Source organism: Sciurus carolinensis, chromosome 10 (genome assembly GCF_902686445.1).
Source record: "Sciurus carolinensis chromosome 10, mSciCar1.2, whole genome shotgun sequence".
NCBI lineage: Eukaryota > Metazoa > Chordata > Mammalia > Rodentia > Sciuridae > Sciurus > Sciurus carolinensis.
This window is the reverse complement of record NC_062222.1, coordinates 57,602,109-57,621,755: the sequence shown is the minus strand read 5'-3', so window position 1 is coordinate 57,621,755 and position 19,647 is coordinate 57,602,109. Positions and strand designations below refer to the sequence as shown.

General features: G+C 38.5%; 1 protein-coding gene across 5 annotated transcripts in view; it reads left to right on the top strand.

The window, feature by feature from the left end:
* Positions 1 to 10,283, top strand: part of Rap1gds1 (Rap1 GTPase-GDP dissociation stimulator 1) — a 124,373-nt gene extending 114,090 nt beyond the window's left edge. For all 5 annotated transcript variants that reach the window (XM_047567049.1, XM_047567051.1, XM_047567047.1 and 2 more), the window contains 3 exons: positions 1,336 to 1,462; positions 4,505 to 4,633; positions 8,419 to 10,283. In XM_047567049.1, coding sequence (XP_047423005.1) covers positions 1,336 to 1,462; positions 4,505 to 4,633; positions 8,419 to 8,546 — 384 coding nt within the window. In that variant the 3' untranslated portion in view covers positions 8,547 to 10,283. The remainder of the gene's footprint in view (positions 1 to 1,335; positions 1,463 to 4,504; positions 4,634 to 8,418) is intronic.
* The last annotated feature ends 9,364 nt before the right edge of the window (positions 10,284 to 19,647 follow it).

Sequence of the window (19,647 nt, the reverse complement as noted above, 5' to 3'; positions counted from 1 at the left end):
AAGACTTACAAGATGCCAGAATAGAGCTGCCATAAAAAACACATTTCTTAAACTTAATTATTTGAGAATGTTTTATCACTAAACAAGTTTGGGAACAGAGTGAAGATATTTTCTTTTTTTAATTTATTTTCTTTTTATTTTTATGCGGTGCTTAGGATTGAACCCAGGGTCTCATGTGCTAGGCGAGTGCTCTACCACTGAGCCACAACCCCAGCCCGTGAAGATATTTTCGATAAATAGTTGTCTTAAAATTTTACAATAAGATGGAAGGATAGAGGAAACCTTTATTCAGCAATTTGAAAAAATTTGTAATTACAGTTAGTTCTATAACACTGAAACTAACTTTGACAGTCTACTTTTTAAAATATACAGAACTTCATGTTACTCGAAAAAGTGAAAATGAGCAAAGAAAGTAACTTTTAAATTATTATAAAATTGATATTCCCCCCTAAATCATATTTATTCTAAGAATTCTAAACCAAAGCCCTCACTGGAATGAAGACAAAATGGTTACCAGAAAGAAGTGTGATCATTTTTTTCCATCTAAGTTTTGCCACATTTCCTTATATGTGCTTTTTATGTGATTACTTTGTAATTATTACAAAAACGTGTGAGAGATACACCTAACATCACCCCCGCATCATAAGATAAAGTCTCTGGGATAGGAGAGACTTGGTAGTTGGCTCAGACTCAGCATTGGCACTGGGATTAATTAAATCCAGAGCTCACTGCTCCCTCTGCCTTGGAGAAGGACAGAGCTCTAGGCCCCATGAGAAATGAGGGCAGAAAGAATTTTGATTAAAGTTCTTTCAGTCCTTTGGCATGTCATCCACTTCTCATATTCCAGCAGATTGAGTCAAGGGGTAAAAGGTACTTTAAAAAAGTTTTTTTTTATATATTTACAAGCTTTACTTAGAGCCAGGAGAAAACTATCTGGCATTATCATAAAAATTTAAAAAGGAGAAGTTTTTTTGTTTTTTTTTTTTTTTTTTTTAATTCCAAATTTTATTTCTCTCTTGTTGATCCTAAGGTAACTCAACATTTGGGGACATTGGAGCTTTTATTTCTTTGACTTCAATGGCTTCTAGGCCTCTATTCCGTCATATGAAGTGCAATGGTCTTTTTTGCTCAAGCAATTTGTCATCTTTTGACGAATTTATTTAAAGCTAAAAGCTTTTTCCCTTTCCATGAAGAAAAAAATTTATGGTTAAAATGTAATGATTCATACAGGACACTGTCACAAAACCACTCAACAATGAATTTGAATTGACTGATTGTAATGTGATTTTTTTTATGTTTACAATTAAAGTTTATAATTCTATTTATTTATTTTAGGATGTAATTAAAGCCATTGTACAGAGTGGCGGCATCAAGCATCTAGTTACCATGGCAACTAGTGAACATGTAATAATGCAGAATGAAGCCCTTGTTGCTTTGGCATTAATAGCAGCTTTAGAATTGGGTAAGTACCTCAGTGACAAACTTATTTTATCCTATTTTTATCTTGGATAAAAAGAAGTACAGGAGTGGAATAAATGTAAGATAAAACCTTGACTGGAAGCATTTGGCCAATGTGTATATGTCCTTGTATTTGAGTATATGAAAATCATATTATATAGCTTATTACCACAGCTGTTTTCTTTGGTTGTGCTTTCGGTAACATTTTTAGGGAAAAGTTTTAGCTTTTAGGTAATATCTCAGGTTATAGCCATTTAGAGAATATAGAAAACATTTTTGGCAGGCTTCACAGAAAAATGAAACAATGTGTAGAATACCACAGCAAGTGAAGAATCTGCCACTCTTCCTGTGACTCAGAGTTTCTCTTCCACCCCTTTTGGTTCTACTGCAATTCTCTTCTGCTAATCTTCTCTATCATCATGATTTCCATTGCTTTGTAGCATTGCCTTCACTGAATTCTGACCTTCTGTCACTACCCTGCATGTTTTGTGCTCAAAACTTCCCCAAAATAAAGTCTAAATGATTCCATTAGTTTCTCTAGCATATAGCATCCCTGTGGGCAGGATTCCACCCAGGAAACTAACTCATGCACACCTAGCAATCTTGGGCTCAGGAACCAATCCTGAAACAGTCATCCAGAGGCTGTGAATCAGTGTCATATACCCTGTGATTAAGGGCTAAGGCTGTTCTACATGAAGAACTATAGACTGGTAGGCATGTTCAGTTCTAAGCCATATGTGTAAACACTGTTAACTTATCTCTTAATTTCTACTGACAGTTTACATCCATAATTCTCACACAAGGCAAGTGGACCCACCAACTTGGGAAGGCAAAACCAAAAAATACATATGGCATATCTTCTTCTCGTGTAAGATTTACTCAGATTTATAAGGAAGATTTGAATTTTTGTCATCTTATAGGGTTTTGAATTTTAAATAATTGATAATTATAAAACTCATACGTGTACTGTAAGCAGAATGTAAAATTGGTTCAATTTTAAAGATAAAAAGACTGAGAATGACTTTGGCTATGGTTAGAGATGCTTTGGTGGTCCTTGCTTAGCCTCCCACTGTTTAGGTAGATTATGTGAGAGTCTCTAGAAGACCACACACGTAAGTGGGGAGGCCTTGAAAATCAGGACATGTGGTATCAAACCGTCCTCACTGGCCTGGTTTTAAATGGCTCAGGGATAGAGCGATTAAAGAGTATTTTGATCTCCCAGCCTGAGATGAATTTGGTTTTATGTCCTACATATATTGTGTCTTCCAAACAAGGTAGGTAGTTTCATGTGCTTCCTGATAGCTGAGAATTTGACTGGTTACCTTACCATAGAACTACATAAAATGACAATACATATGCCTATTTTTATTGAAACCTAATGTTTCCTAGGCTTCTTAAGCCCAAAATATAAAAATAAGGCCATTATACCTTTGTTTTCTTCTTTTTTTTTTTTGCGGTGCTGGGGATTGAACCTAGGGCCTTCTGCTTCTGAGGCAGCACTCTACCAACTGAGCTATATTCCCAGCCCCTACCTTTATAATGTACGACACACTTTGGAAAGCATATTTCTCCAGTCTTGTGTCCTCACAGGATATTTTATGTTAAGGAATTATCATTGTAAATTTTTATATAATAGGAATAACAGCATTTTAAGAGTCTTAAATCTCTTTTTTAAAGATAATTATAGATTCACGTATATTGTAAGTAGTAATAGAGTGAAATCATTTATAACCATACCTACCTCCCTATCTTCCACCTTGCCCCTAACCCCTGAAAACTACTAATCTACCTCTCATTTCAAAATGTTATGTAAATTAGATCATAAAGTATGTGACTCTGGGGGTTTGGCCTTTTTTGTCCGTTTGCTTAGCCTAATTACTGAGAATCATCTATTATCAATAGTTCATGTTCATGCTTTTGTACTGCTGAATAGAATTTCATGATATGTTATGTACGGGCTTGTTTACCCAGCCCCTATTAAGGGTATTTAGCCTGATTCCAGTTAGTGACTTTAAAAAGTAAAGCTGCTATAAATATTTTTTTATACACAGGTTTTTGTATGAACGTAAGTTTTCATTTTTCTAAATACTGCTGGGTTATATGGTAGCTTCATGTTTAGTTTTTAAAGAAACTTTGAAACTCTTCTAGAGCGACTATCCCATTTTACATCCTCACCAGCACTACATGCGTGATCGAGTTCTCTCTGAATTGTCACCAGCATTTGATCTTCTCACGTTTTTTATTTTAGCCATGCTGACAGCTATGTTGTGGTATCTATGGTTTTAATTACCATTTCCTTAATAGCTGACTATACTGAACATCTTTTCATGTCCTTATTTGCCATTTGTATATATTCTTTGGTGAAATCCTTATTTATTTCTTTTGCCCATTTTCTAATTTTTTAAACTATTGAAGTTGGAGGGTTATTTATTCTAAAAACTTTTTGGTTTTCATTTTACATGTAAACCTGTGCTCCATTTTGAGTTATTATCTGTATAAGGTGAGAGGTTTAAGTCATTTTTGTTGTATCCAAATTGCTCTACCACCATTAAAAAAGCTGTCTTTCCTCCATTGAATAGATTTTGTACCACTGTCAAGTATCAGTTGATCATATTTATGTGGGACCTCAGAAGGGTTCTCTGTTCAGTTCCTTTGATTCATGTATTGGTCTATACCTTCACCAAACCATTCCACTCTATTTTGATACTGTAGCTGCACAATAAGCCTTAATATCATATAAGAGAAATTCTTCTATACTATTATTCTTTATCAAGTTGTTTTAGTTATTCTAGGGCCTATGGTTTTCCAAGTAAATTTCAGTATATCTGTTTTTTTAATTGCCCCTTATTAAGAGAGATGTTTTAGTGATGAACGGATAGGCCTAAACTTCTGAAATCTATTATTTTCACAAGGTCTGAATTTAATATTAGTCTCTTTTGGAATGACTCACATGGTTAGTTTCTAGAAGAGGAAGCAGTGGTTAGCTGAGAGTACTTGGTTTATACACAGTGGATACAACTTACATTTTAACTATTTACTATTCTAGGCACTGCTGAGAAAGATCTAGAAAGTGCTAAGCTTGTACAGATTTTACACAGACTGCTAGCAGATGAAAGAAGTGCTCCTGAAATCAAATATAATTCAATGGTCTTGATCTGTGCTCTCATGGGATCTGGTAAGTATTTCTTCTGTGGTTGACATCAAATATTAAATATGGAATAATAGTGTAAGTGGTGTCTTTGTGTGTAAAAAAGTATTAGAAATTAGTTTATGGGGAATGTAGGTTGCTTTTCCACTGAAAATTCTCCCAAAAGATTTCAACTATAATAAAAAGTATCATATAGCAAATATAGGCAAAAAAAAATGTTAATTATATAAAATGACATTTTAGGGTTAATGAAACTTAGAAGTTCTGATTTTGTATGCTAAGCTGCTCCCTAAGGAATTGTTCAGTGACTCATTGGTATATATGCCATGGACACTTGAGAAGAATGTGTATTCTACTGCTGGGTGTGTTCTACTCTAAATTCCAGTTAGATCTTGTTGGTTGGTTATGTTGTTGAGTTTCCTGTATTCTTGCTGGTTTTCTAATTGTTCTATCAATTGTTGAGAGAGGAGTGTTAAAATTTCAAACTGTAATAGTAGATTTGTCTTCTAGTTCTGTCAGTTTTTTCTTCATATATTTTTCAAGTCTGTTTAGATGGACTTTAGGATTGCTGTGCCTTAGTAGATTCTCTTGTCACTATGTAATATACCTCTCCACTTTTCCTTGAGCTGAAGTCTACTTTATCTGACAGTCATGTAGCTACTCCTGCTTTCTTTTAAATTATATTCATATTTTCTCCCTCATCTCTTCTAGTTTCCATCTGTATTGTTAATATTTGAAGTGTCTTGTAAATAGTATATGGTTGTCATGTTTTATAATCCACTCTGCCAATGCCTTTCATTGGTGTAGATATTTACATTTAATGTAATGAATGATATCTGATGGTTTAAGTCTACAATTTCATTTTTTTCTGACCTTCTGTAGGTTGCTTGAACAATTTTTAGTCTCTGTACTCTCCTTATTTATAGTTTGTCATAAATGTTTTCTCTATATACATTTAAAACTAGATTCTCATAATTTTTGCTTCACTCATCAAATGTAATTCAGAAAATTCTTGACCAAAGTCTACTGTATTTACCCTTGTGTTTAATCCCTACCCCCATTTTTTCTTAATAATGATTTGTAATCAGAAAATTTCCTTAACCATTCTTGGTTAAGTCAGCTAGCAACAGCATCTTTTAGTTTCCCTTCATTTCCTTATTTCCCCTTCATTCCTGAAAAATACCTTCTCTGGATAGAGTATTCTGGATTCCTAGTTTTGTTTCTTGTACTTGAACAAATGCTGTGCCATTTTCTTCTGGACTCTTCTGACATTCATGGGTTTCTAATGAGATATCCACTGTGCTCCATTGCTCCCACAGCAAGTAAAATGTCATTTCTGTCTCTCATATTTCTTTCTTTTAATTTTTAGGCATATCTTTTATGATGTGGGTTTATCATATGTGAAGTTTGCTCAGCTTTTTGATCTATTAGTCTATGTCTTTTACCCTTATTTCTTCAAGTACTATTTAACTCTGTCTTGTTGTCTTATTCCAGGTCTCTGATGACAGAGTTAGTTTAGTGTTAAAGCTCCTGAGACTTTGGTCCCTCTCTGTTTTTTTCCTCTGTTGTTTAGATTGAGCAATTTTTGTTTTGTTTTGTGGTACTGGGGATTGAATCCTGGAATGCTTTACCACTGAACTACAGCCCTAGTCCTTTTTATTATTTTGAGACAGGCTCTCACTAAATTGCTGACACTTGCCCCAAACCTGCCATTCTCCTGCCTCAGCCTCTCCTGGGATTACAGGTGTGTGCCACTGTGCCCAGCTTCTGCTGTTCTGTCTTAAAGCTCACTGATTATTTCTTCCATTCCCTACATTCCAATGTTAATCCTGTCTATAGAGTTTTTTTTTTTTCAGTTATGATTCTAAAAATCATTATTTTCTTTATATCTTCTATTTCCTTGATAAGACTTTTTAAATTTGTTTCAAGCATGTTTGTAGTTGAGCCACTTTTTAATTGCAGTAAAATTTACAAAACAAATTCTATTTTAACCATTTCTAAGTATACAGTGGCATTAAGTACACTCACAAGCTGTTCACCTATCACCCTCATTCATCTCTACACCATTTTCCATCTTCCCAAAGTGAAGCTTTGTACAAGTTAAGCAATAATTCCCCACGTACTCCTACCCTCTGCCTTTATGAATTTGCTCTAAGCACCTCATGTAAGTGGAATGATAAGATACAAAATGACAAATATTTTATTTCACTTTATTTCATCTTTAAGACCCATCAGTATTGTAGCACATGTCAGAATTTCATTCCTTTTTAAGTTTGAAATATATCACATTTTGTTTATCCCTCCATTGATAGACGTTTGAGTTATTTTCATTTTTGGCTTTTGTGAATAATGCTGCTGGGAAGATTGATATGAAATTCTCTCTTCACACTCCTGTTTTCAATTCTTTGGGGTATGTATACAAAAGTGGAATTGCTGGATCATATGGTAATTGTTTAATTTTTAAAGAAATTGCCATAACTGTTTTCCAGAGTAGCTGGGCCACGTAACTTTTACACAGGTAAAATATTGGGGCTCCAATTTCTCAATAGCCTCACCAATATCTATTTTCTCTTATTTCAATAATAGTCATGAGTGTGGTGCTGTCTTTTTTGTGATTTTGATTTGAAGTTCCCTAATGAGTAGTGATTTGGAGATCTTTAAATATGCTCGTTTATAAATCTTCCTTGGAAAAATGTCTATTAAAGTCCTTTGTCCATTTTTAAAATTGTTTTGTGTGTTGAGTTGTAAGAGTTCTTTATGTTCTGGCTATTAATCTCTTATTAGATATGATTTACAAATGTTCTCCCTTTCTGTGGGTTGCTTTTTTACTTCATGATAATGTCCTTTGTTAGACAAAGGGTTTATTTTGATGAAATCCAATTCATCTATTTTTTTCTTTTCTTGCCTGTATTTTTGGTGTCATATCCAAGTACTCATTGCTAAATCCAAGGTCATGAAGTTTTTTCACTCTTTCTTCTAAAAGCTAAGTTTTAGCTCTTTGCTTCATTTTGAACTTAGTTTTGTATATGTTAAGAATTCTTTTCTTTTCTGCACGTGGATATCCAGTTTCCTCAGTACCATTCATTGAGAAGACTGTCCTTTCCTCATTAAATTGTCTTAGTACCTTTGCCAAAAATCATTTGACCACATATGTGAAGGTTTATTTCTGAGCTCCTTTCTGTTACTCTATTATGTCTGTCTGTAAATACCAGCACCACAATGTTTTGATTGTGGCTTTATATCAAGTTTTGAAGTGGTGACCTCCAATTTTGTTATTTGTTCAAGATTGTTTTGTAGATTTGGGGGTTCCTTGAATCTTTTCCATTTTTTCTAAAAATACTGATTCTAGTTTTAGATGTCAGTCCTATCAAAATAAATACATCAGCTTGAGGAGTGATGATTTATTAGACCTCCCCTTTCCCATAGTAGATTCTCACAGTCTTAAAAGGAATCTCATATTTTCCTATAATTAAGGTTAAATAGAGCCAGAAAGGGGAGGATAGGGAATCTGAAAGAGAGCCCAGTGTCACAGAAATTTGTTGGATGTGAAGTATAAACTTCATTTGCCACAAAATTAATTTGAAACAGATTCTAAGGGTTTCATTAAATCATTGGACTTCATGTGTGAACTGGTGATAGGGTTCAGTTAGACTCTAGACCTTGACATCTGATTTCTTTATAAAAATGATTGCAATATAATTTCTCTGATTCAGTTATAATACATTCCTATGACTAGAATTGTTCCTAGTTTATATAGTGAAGTTAGAACAACCTAACAGAAGTACATCTGCTATCTTGTTTTTGCCTTCCAGAATCCCTACACAAGGAAGTGCAGGATTTGGCCTTTCTAGATGTCGTATCCAAACTTCGCAGTCATGAGAACAAAAGTGTTGCCCAGCAGGCCTCCCTCACAGAGCAGAGACTTACCGTGGAAAGCTGAGAACTGCCTCTCCCTGACACGCAGCACCATCCCATCCGATTTCCTCTTTGTCCTCCATCCAGCTGCCTTTTCCACTTCATTCTCTACCACATCACTTGTGCATGCGTGTAATGTTCCAATATCAATTGAAGAACTGCTGTAGGTACCTGCCTAATAAGATTTCTAAACCCATAGTTAGTGTGAACATGACTGTCAAAACAAGTCTCCACCCATAACTGTTCTCTTGTATTCCTGTTGCTTGAGCTACATTAAGTAGAATGTGCATGTTGTAGTCCTATGATGATGTAAACTTGGTACAACATAATGACTTGCTCCTCACATGCAGTAAACTACATAATAATGTACTGGTAAATTAGAAACAAAGAATGCAGCAGGATCTGTCTATCTTGAAGATGAAATTGAATAATTAAAAAGTAGCTCCATGCTCCATTTTTCTTTTCTTCCCCCCCCCCCCTTTTTTTTTGTGCTTGTGAAGCACAATGACCAAAAAAAACTGTTCAACTGTATGGCTGCTCCTTCATTAGTCCTACCTACTAATGTCAATCCCATGGTACCTAGAGTTAAATAAAATTCCAGTGCTCACTCTTTACCCTATGGTTTCTCCTGTTCCTGTGTAGACTACTAAAACTGCCATAACCTTGGCAAGACTTCTGAGATTTCTGATTGATTCCATATTTAATTGATGGTCATCAGTAGCCTCATATTGAAAACAGTTGTGGTTTTCAGTGTGGTTAGACTAAAAGGTTAAAGAGTCCCTATTAAACAACTATAGCATTTTGAGTTTTGCCTATGGTACCTTAAATTCTGATGTATGTGTAGTTTCATCTCAGAATGCCTTCCAACACTTAGATCGGCATTTTTAACACTTGTCTTTAAAAGCTGTTGGCATTTGTTTTCAGTTAAGGAAAATTGAGTATAGCACATTTAAGAATGTATTTTTTTTTTTTTTTTCTGTCTTTCATCATTCAGGTTGAAAGCAAGAAGTTTCATCTTTCATAGTCCTTTTTAAGCCTTATAGTGAGACATAGGAGGAAAGATGAAGAAATAAGCTGTCTAGACTAAAGAAAGGAAGGCAGGTTATAAAAGCCATAGTAGTCAGTCCAGTACATCCTGCAGGTGGCCTCATACCAATCACTATTTGGGTTTCCCACTTCCACTTTCCCACTGAGAACTACAGGCATCTTATAGGCTGTAAGAAAACCAAGACTCTGGATAAGAAGAACCCCCTTGGCAAAATAGAGTGTACTCTTCACTGCCACTACCACCACGGGTTTCTAGAGCTTTGACACACGATCTTTGTAAATTAATCAGAATGTCCCTGTGATCCATCTGCCTTCTCCCCATGCCCAGGTTTGACCACTACTGGCCTACAAAGGAGGGTGGGCTCCACTCCAGGACTGAAGGGCAGCAGAAAAGGGCTGCCGAGGAGGGGAGCTTCCTCCTCTCCACCTGAGATGCCCATCTGTGTGATCTAAGTTGGACTTTTGACTCAAACAGCTATAATTCAAGAAAGTTAAAACCCTAATGGAAGAACCTTTTGATTGTTCCCTTTGAAATCTAAATAAGAACTATTGTGAGTACTTAATATGCTATACTTTCTGTAAGAATGATCTTGTATTTATTGTTGTTCTCCTGGGCTGGATAGTGGACTATATTTTGTTAGGTTTTGAAAGACATCTGTAATGTTACATAATAGACTATCCATATTAATAACTTAATAAATAGTGAATCGAACTATGACGGCATTGTTTAATTGTGTATTTTACATGTATTTGCTCATTGTGGGTACTCAATAAGTATTTGTGGAATGAATGAATTCCTACGTAGGAGGTTTCCAGACTGCCTGAACTCATTCCAGATAGACTTAATTGACAAGATATCTGTCCTTATTGAAAAAGCATTATAACGGAAGCCTTAGAACAGAAACATCATAAAATCATAGAGTTGAGAGAAGTCACCATTTGGGCCAACTGCCAGCAATCAATCCACTGATACACTAGCAACACCCAGCACCAGCAAAACCAGGTGCAATTCAAATCACCAGCTCTACAGGAGGACCTGAAGGCTGTGCCTTAGGATGACAGGGTCATCAGTAATACTCTAAACCACAGCAGTTGCTGGGAGAATACAGACTGTTCCATCCCTCATCTCCTACTACTAATTTTAGTTTAAAGGCCACTGTTAAAAATGAGTACATTTTAAGGGAGAGAGCTGAAAGAGCAGCACAATAAAACTTTACCTATCATCTTGTGACAGGTCTAAAGCATACACAAAAAGTAGAACAGCCAAGAATCCCAGCACAGAAGATTCCTGAATGCAAGGCTCTAGAATGGTTGTTCTCTGCTCCAACAGCAACTTAGAATCTTGCTAATCACCTGCCCAGACTGTAATTAGCTCAAAAATTGATCAAGCACTAGCCTGGAGTTCAGTGTTTCCCTTGATAAAACATTTCAAGCATACTATAAGAATGGAGCTATGGAATGAAAATTTTCAGTTCTAAAGTGATTTCCTCTCAGATGGAATAGAATGCAGCTCTGGATGCAAACATTAGTGTGAAGTGGTCTGAGAAATCCTGCACGTGAAGAATTCAGAAAGATGCTCCTAAGTGCCATTAGGAGGCTTATCTAATGCCATTGAACATATAAGGTGAATATGTCTGAATGTTAAGACATTTACTTAGGAGAGCACTGCCCTTTGTGTCCAGTGTTACCAGAATCAATAAGCTTAAAAGCCACTCAACTCTAGGGAGCCATAGCATTTGAATTATGTACAAGTACCTATCAAAGCACTTAATGATATTTGGGTTAGGGTTAGGAAGATTAAGGCATTTTTCACACACAGGTGTGATATCTGCACTTACGTAAATATATGCCATGTCTCTTCATGAATGTATGTTTTATAGGTGTATATGATTGAAATGCTGTGATAACTACTTCTAAGCATAACAGAGGAAAAGAGTATGGTTTTTGGATACTGTATGATCCATAGTCACATCCTTGTTTTATTTTATTGGCTATGTGAATGTGGCCCAGTTACTTAAACTCTCTAGGCCGGTTTTCTCATCAGTGAGATATTTAATAATCCCTACTTCCCAAGATTTTTGTGACAAAACTTTAGAGGTTCAAGATAAGGTTGGATAAAGTTGTGAAACTTATGGCCTAAACTATACTCCTTTCTCCCCTCTGCAGGATTTCCAACTAAAAATTTTCAAAAAGCAACCACTGAATGGAAGACAGTATGCTTATTAATAGATCAAGGAACACTCAATGACACTCAATACAGAACACATAACCTCTTGCTTTCTTTCCCCAACACTGAGACGGCCAGTTCTGCAGAGCAAGCCTTGAATTAGGCACCCTCTACAGTGCTTTCTCTCCTGTCTCAGACTTCTTCATCTGTAAAGTGGGAAGAATAAGAGTAACTCGGTAATACTAGCTTCATTACTATTACTACTACTAAGTCAATGCAAATAAACTCTATTACTAGTTTTTCCTCATTCTCAAAACAAAAATTTTATCAAATTGAGCTTTTTAGCTATGGCCACACAGATTCTAATCTAACACTTCAAGAATGCACACTACCTGTCCCACTTCCTAAGTAAATCAGAGAGATCAGGCTGATGTGATTAGCAGTGCCATTTCCTCACAAGTGACTCACATAGTTTCTCTGGTCCCCAGTATTGCCAATGCAGCTTTTAAGAAGTAAAAATGGAGCAAGTTGGGTACTAAGTCATTGAAGTCAGGGCTCAGGTAGAATGGAAGTATATACTCACAACCAACTGAAAACCAAACTTGCCTGTCACTTCCATCTGCAACCTCTCATCACATATTTGAACTTAACTGTGACACAGAGATCCATGGTTTTCCTGGTAGGTATGTGAATAATCTCACTTTAACATGCTTACCACATGGATAGAGCCACATTGAGTATGTGCAAAAACTTCACTTTGTCACGTATAAAGGGTGCATAGAGAAAAAGAGGCAATTTTCTGTTTTGGGATTCAGTTAAAATAGCTAGTTTGTTGTTGTTGTTTTTTTTTTTTTTTTTTTTTTGGGTGCTGGGGATCAAACCCAGGGCCTTGTGCTTACAAGGCAAGCACTCTACCGACTGAGCTATCTCCCCAGCCCCTTGTTTTTGTTTTTGTTTTTAATCCTCAAGGAAGAATAAAGCCTAATCCTGTCATACTTTGAAGTCCTTAAGTTTCAAGCTTGGGATTGTTTAATAATACGATTTTTAAAGGTTTTTGTTAGATTTTTGTTTCAGTTTGCTTTTCATCACTAAGATCAAAATACCCAACAAGAACAACTTAGAGGAGGAAAAATTTATTCTGGACTCACAGTTTCAGAGGTCGCAGGCCATAGACAGCCAGTTCCACTGCTCTGGACCCAAGATGAGGCAGAACATCATGGGGGGAAGGGCCCAGTGGAGGATAGCTGCTCAGCTAATGGTAGGGTCAGGAAGCAGAGAAAGCTCCACCAACCAGGGACAAAACATAAACCACTAAACCACAAAGGCATACCCTTGGTGACTTACTTCCTCTAGCCATAGCCTACAGTTACCTCCCCAGTTAATTCGTATCAGGAAATTAATACACTGAGACTATAGTTGTTGCAATCTAATCATTTTATCACTGAACGTTCTTGCATCGTCTCACACATGAGCTTTTGGCGGACAGCTCATATCTAAACCACAACATCTTAAAGTAGAAGATATTAAAGCCTTATCCAGGCTTCTAGGATATATACTTTAAGTACAACAATAGGTCTTTTAAAAATAATTTATTTTCAAGTGTAATTGTGAGATATTACTATCGCGCTCCCTCTGCCCGCAGAGAGAGACACGACAAACGTCTGAAGCTTTGGAAGTTTATTGTGCACAGTCCCTCTCCTACACTTCTCTTACTCCTAGCTTCCGCGCACTCCCAGCTTCCCTTCTCTCAGCTTCTCCCAGCTTCCGCGCACTCCCAGCTTCTCTTCTCTCAGCTTCTTCCAGCTTCCGCGTACTCCCAGCGTCCAGCTCAGCTTCAGCCTCTGCCTCCGCCGCTTCTTCCGCTTCTGCCTCTTCTGCCTCCCTACTCTCCCACCCACCAGGCTTATATACACTTCAACCAATCAGGGGAGAGTACACGAGGTAAACGCGGACAGCTGCAAGCATAGAATAGGTACACGAGGGGGGCATGCTCTAATCACATCGTTAACTAGCCAATCATTGGAATCCGCTGGTTGTTTACTGTATAGCTGGCCGCTTTTGGCTCAGCGTCAGGCGCCATCTTGACCATGCCCAAGGCTGGGGGTCCTGGAAACCCCGACATATTACTGTTAGTCCACTAGTTACTCTGTCTTTTATTGATTCCCAGGACGGAATCCCTATGAATCCTGAAGAAAAGAGACTTGGGCTTACCGGGGTTACCGTCAGCTCACTGACAAAAATTAACTCCTATATGTGTGCTTACTTTGCATTTTATAACCACATCCACTTAACATGAACCTCACTTCTAACCGATATCTGTAGTTTTCCCTTTGGAAAGGCAGTGTCCTGTAAAGAATAGAGCCAAGCCTAGTGGGAATGGAAAGAGGCCATAGCCGCCTGCTGTTGAGCGGGTCCACCCCTACCCTCAGGGTGTCTGAGTATTCACATGAAGACCCCTCTGCTTGAGGGACTTTCACAATATCCTTCCAATGTTACCATCCTGCCACCACCAGAGGTCAGGGCCTCTGCCCTGCCTTCTTCAGGGAGATTCAACTCGGCTTCACACCTAAACTCACTTAGAATAACTGGATGAGAGGAAGGTTAGACAGTATTCTAAGACCACAGAAAGGCCTGGAGATCACAACCCAGGACAGAAAGGAGATGCAATATCAGGGTGAAGAATGGGAAAGAAACCCTAACTAGAGTAACCCTAACTTCAGGCTCATTTCTACAGGAACCCAAAATAACTAATTTCAACTGCAGCCAACTATCAGTGGACAAGTCCTTCACCCCACCCTCTTTAAGTTTCCAGAATTGTGCAACCCAGGCTACCACGCCTCTCCTGCAGTGACTTGTGTAGGAGGAGTCCTGAGCGAATCGAATTCTGTTCTTTCACCCTCACAGCTTCATCTTCTAGTGCCCACCAAGGTTAGAGAAAGTGACACAGCAGAGTGACCACTTCACAATATCTCAAAGTAATCATTATTTTATCCTCTGCTTCCCCCTCTCCCACCTCTTGCCCTCTTATTCCCCTATCAGATAACTGAGAAATACAGGAAGTGAGAGCAAGATGTGCAGTGACCTAAGAAAAGTATCTGATGAAAATTCACTTTGTTTCTATTCAAGGGACTAGCCATGTGTTTGGATATTTTATCACCAAACCTGACAGTCACTTAGTCTATGAAAAGCATGCTTTGTTATACCTGTGGCTACTCTCAGACACAAAGTTCCAGAATGATATTCTGGTATTCTTCACCACAGCAACTGCCCAGTGTGACAATTTTGCATAGCTTAAGTGTTATGCCATGTGTGGCTACGTTCTTTCTTTCCCCACTAAAAATTCTTCACATTACAATAAACTCTTAAGCTTTTTTAAACCTCATTTTAAATGACTGCATATTCTTCAATAACATGGCTATATCATAATTTACTTAACCTTTTCCCCACATCTGGACTTTTAAAGATGTATTTTGAGTTTTGAAGAACAAACCCCCAATGCTATCTTGTGAGCATTTTCTGACATTTTCTCAACTAAAAACTACTTTCTGCCCCCTATCCTAAAATCAATGACACCATTCCTTTCTTCCTCAGGGATCCTTATCCATTTCTCAGTGTGGCAGTTCCCTCAGCCTCTTTTCATCCATCCTGGACACTGTTCTTGCCAAACCTTCCCACTCTCCTGAGGGTCCATGACAGTGCCATCAGGAGAGCCTGGCATTGCATCACTTATACCCAGTCATTTATTGCCACCCTCCCCCCACATCACATGGGTCCCCTATAAGAGAGGGGGAGCAGATCACATCTCTAAGCACCCATCCATGCAGCTGGTGTTCAGCTGCCTAATTGGAGGCTGCCTCTTAGCACTGTCAACAGCTCCTAGCACTTTTGCACCTCTTACCGAGCCTGTGAACCAACCGCTGTGATGTGTTCCAAGCAGATAAACACTCTGCAGGCACCACTCACGTGGAGAGGGGCCAGAGGGGTGGAGAGCCTTTCCTTCACAAGAATCAACAGGTAACAAACACTCCAAGATTCTCTGCCCTGGCCAAATGGTTTCTTCCCCTATAGACCAGAGATGGCAGGGGGGCCTTCCCACATGTTTTGTGTGGTCTATGTATTTTTTTTTTTAAAGAAAGAAAAGGAAATGGGGGAAACGGGTAGCTGTAAACATTTAAAATTTAAATTACTTTGCACAAAAATCTAGTTTCTGACTTATCTTTAAAAATCGGAAGATCTATGAGCTGAATCTCAGTGGTAAAGCCTGTGCTTAGGGGTGTAGCTCAGTGGTAGAGCATGTGCTCATTAGCATTTGTGAAGCCCTGGGTTCAGTCCTCTGCAACAAAAATAAATAGTGAAGTCTAGCCACCAGGGACTCTACACTGCTTGAAGGCGAGCATTTGGCCACGCTGGACAAGGCAGCCCTCTCCTGCCTACTAGAGTCCCTACCTGGTCCACAACCTATTCCATAGCCACTCATGCAAATGTGACCCTGTGAAGACCTCAGGTGTAGGCTGTCTGCTTCCAGAGCAGGAGCAAGGTGAATAGATTGGGTAGGGCAGGGTGGGGTGAGGGGAATGGACAAAGAAACACCATTCCGGGAAAGGCCATGTCTAAAGGAGGTCCAAATATCTGACCCAAGGGCCTTTCTATGACCTGTGCAAAGATGCATTGTTTTTATCCTCTCAGAGAGAAGACTTAACATTCTGAAGGCTAGTGACAGCTGCAGTTTGGCTGGCAAGTGGCAGGAACATGGGAACAGACGCTGTGCCCAAGCCTGTGCCCACCCCATCCTGCTAAAAGAAGAGTTGGTGCTGACCTTGCCGTCCCATAGCAGGTGTGACAGCATTCTGTGGTGACTGCAGGAATTTAGAAAGTCACTTCTTAGCCCATTTAGGAACACAGCCTTTCTTCTGAGGCCAAAGGCTTCCACATGATGGTTTTTATCCCATGAGCCAGGACTCCTTAAGCAATGCAGTATCCTGCTAACCCAAGCCCACTAGCCTCTGTAATGCCCTCTCTTAGAGAATTTGTACCCCAGACTGCACCTGCCAACCTCCCAGGATAACCTGAGCAACCACAATTCCCTTCTCATAGCCTACCTCACAGAAATAAAGTCTCCCCATTTAAAAAGCCTCACACAATTGGAAGTTTGGCTCTACTCCCAGTGAAGACCCCAGTGAAGAGAGGCACATGCTGTTGCTAAATTTTTCAGTTACGTCATGTACCAGAGGATGCTCAGGAAAAGTCACATAATTCTCCATGCCTCAGGCCACCAAGGATTGCCTTGAGAGAGAATGAAAATAAAGCATAGCACAGGAGCAGTTCCCAACCTTGCTTCCTCTAAAGATGGTCGACCCAGGACCCCAAAATGCCATAACTCATCTCCCTGCTAGATATGAAGTTATTCAGGATCAATAAGAGTTGAAACTGGTTTTCTGGCAGATATTTCAGGTTATTTTTTCAATATCCTGTTCCCCTGTCTTCCTTATTGACTAAACCCTAATGTGACAAGCTTAAAAGACTTCGATTTCCCAGCTTTCCAAACTTGTGCCACGGTTTCATAGAAATCTCCAGAAGGTCTACACAGTGGAGCAGAAGGGTGCAAAGAACCTGAATTTTCAGTAGCATTAATAAGCTGGGGCCCAGCGCAGCACTGAGGACCCTCCCACTGACTACGTGAGACATACTGCTGCCTGTGGACACCCCTAGAGCTGGGTTTTCTGTTATTAAGCAGATCAAAATCTTGATTCATGGGCTGGGGATATAGCTCCGTTGGTAGAGTGCTTGCCTCACAAGTACAAGGCCCTGGGTTCAATCCCCAGCACTGCAAAAATAAATAAATAAATAAATAAATAAATAAATAAATCTTGATTCACAAGGCTAGTCATTAAAGCATCAAGATCTACCCAGGACAAGTTGTTCTGCTCATAGGCCAAAGCCACAGAATTCATGAAAACAAAGTCCAAAGGATTAAAACAACTGGAGCTGCCAGTTTTAACTCCAAGTTCAGAAAAACCCCTAATAGCCTGACCTTCTGACCTAGTAGCCTTTCTCACTACATGATTAAGTGAACACTTACATGAGGCACTGTTTTGGGTGAAGATGAGAAATTTATAAATCTATTAGGCAAATAAGGGCTTTAACTGAGATGTAAACAGAGGTCTAAGGTTCTGGAGAGAGATGCTTCGGGGCCCTGTGGGCATCCTAGGGCAGATGGCATACATTAAAGAAGGTTGGAAGCAAAAGATATGGTTGGAAAAAACAATGGGCTAGATGGGGAGAGGAACTTAGATATATCAATATTTTGTTATGTAACAAAAACAACCAAGATTTTAAAACAGAAGATTGGTATATTTGCTTTAAGTTTTGTTCTAGAACCAGAACTTTTGCTGATGGCAATGTATGTGAAGGTACAGTAGACAAAGAGAGAAAGACACACATACTATCAGTGGGGAGATTAATAGCTAATCATGATTAATAGGCAAATGTAACAATTCTCTATGGGTGTCTCATGTTTCTACATATCTGTGCAAACACAGCTTTCATCTGAAACATTTAACAGATTTATACAACCAACAGCTTTGTGTGAGACAGACAGGGTGTCCCTCTGGGGCAGAGAGATGATTTTTGTTTTGTTTATATGTTTTTACTGTACAGGAGAATAAGGATAATGTCTCCCTTGGGGAAAAATCTTGGCCAGTATTGATCGCAGATGCCTTCAGAAGATTGGGTTTCTGGAAGCTCATAGTTCCTCAGGGCACAAACCCACTGTGTGTGAAACATTCATCTGGGTCACTGAACCCCATGGAACTTGGGGGGGTCAATAAAAACTACTGCAAACCTGAAACTCATGCTATTTGCAAGGCTTTGAGCAACAGAGTCCTTTGTTTTTAATCCAGAGTCTCATGTCTTCTGTCTGCAGCTCTGAAACTGTGGTAGGCTAACTTGTTAGCTGTAAATAAGGTAAAACTCTTAGAAGCTTCACACTTTTTAAATTTTAGTACTGGGGATTGAACCCAGGGCCACTGAGCTACATCTTTATCGACTGATCAATAGATCAACCTATCTATCTATTTAACATCTATCTGGGTAGGATCTCACTAAGATTTTGAGGCTGGCCTTGAACTTGTGATCCTCCTGCCTTGGCCTTCTGTGCCTCTGGGATTAACAGGCATGTGCCACCATGCCTGGCTATTTGTTAATTAATTTATTTTGCAGTGCTGGGAATTGAAGGGCCTAAAAGCTCAGCCTACTCACTATCATCCTCATGCAAAGCCAAGTTCACTAAGACATCAGAAGCCCTGGAGGATCATGTAGGGCCTGAAACTCTTACAGAAGGCTGTGTCCCTGAACTCAGTGTTCCTCTATTAGCTTTCTATGACTATTTACCATGTAAGAAATTAAAAGAGAAATGCATAATGACACATTGCCTCAGATGTCTGAGGGAGAACATCTCTATACCGTGTAGTCTGAGGAACCCTGGGACACCCAGAATGAGGACCAAAAGGAGAGAGCTGTCTAAGGATTATGAAATAGTTTCAACCTGTGAGCCCATGGCCTCTGAGGAGCTGCAAAAAGTCATGGACCAAATTTGAGGACCCTTGATCTCTACAATAGACATGTGACAAAAATATTTTTATTGTATAAAATATTCACTGGCACTGAAAATATTATGATTTAAAGAAAACCAACCACAAAATAATATGGACATTACTGTGAAATTTGAAGCCTATAAAAACTTAATGTTTTAATATATTACAAATATAGACCTCTAGATGGTGAAAATACAAGATATTCTTTTTTGTTTTCTGCTTTTTTTTTTTTTTTTTGGTAACCAGATGTAAACACATTTAACAAACATACACATATTGATTATCTCCAGTAATCTGTATTGGTCTTGCTCAGACTCCAA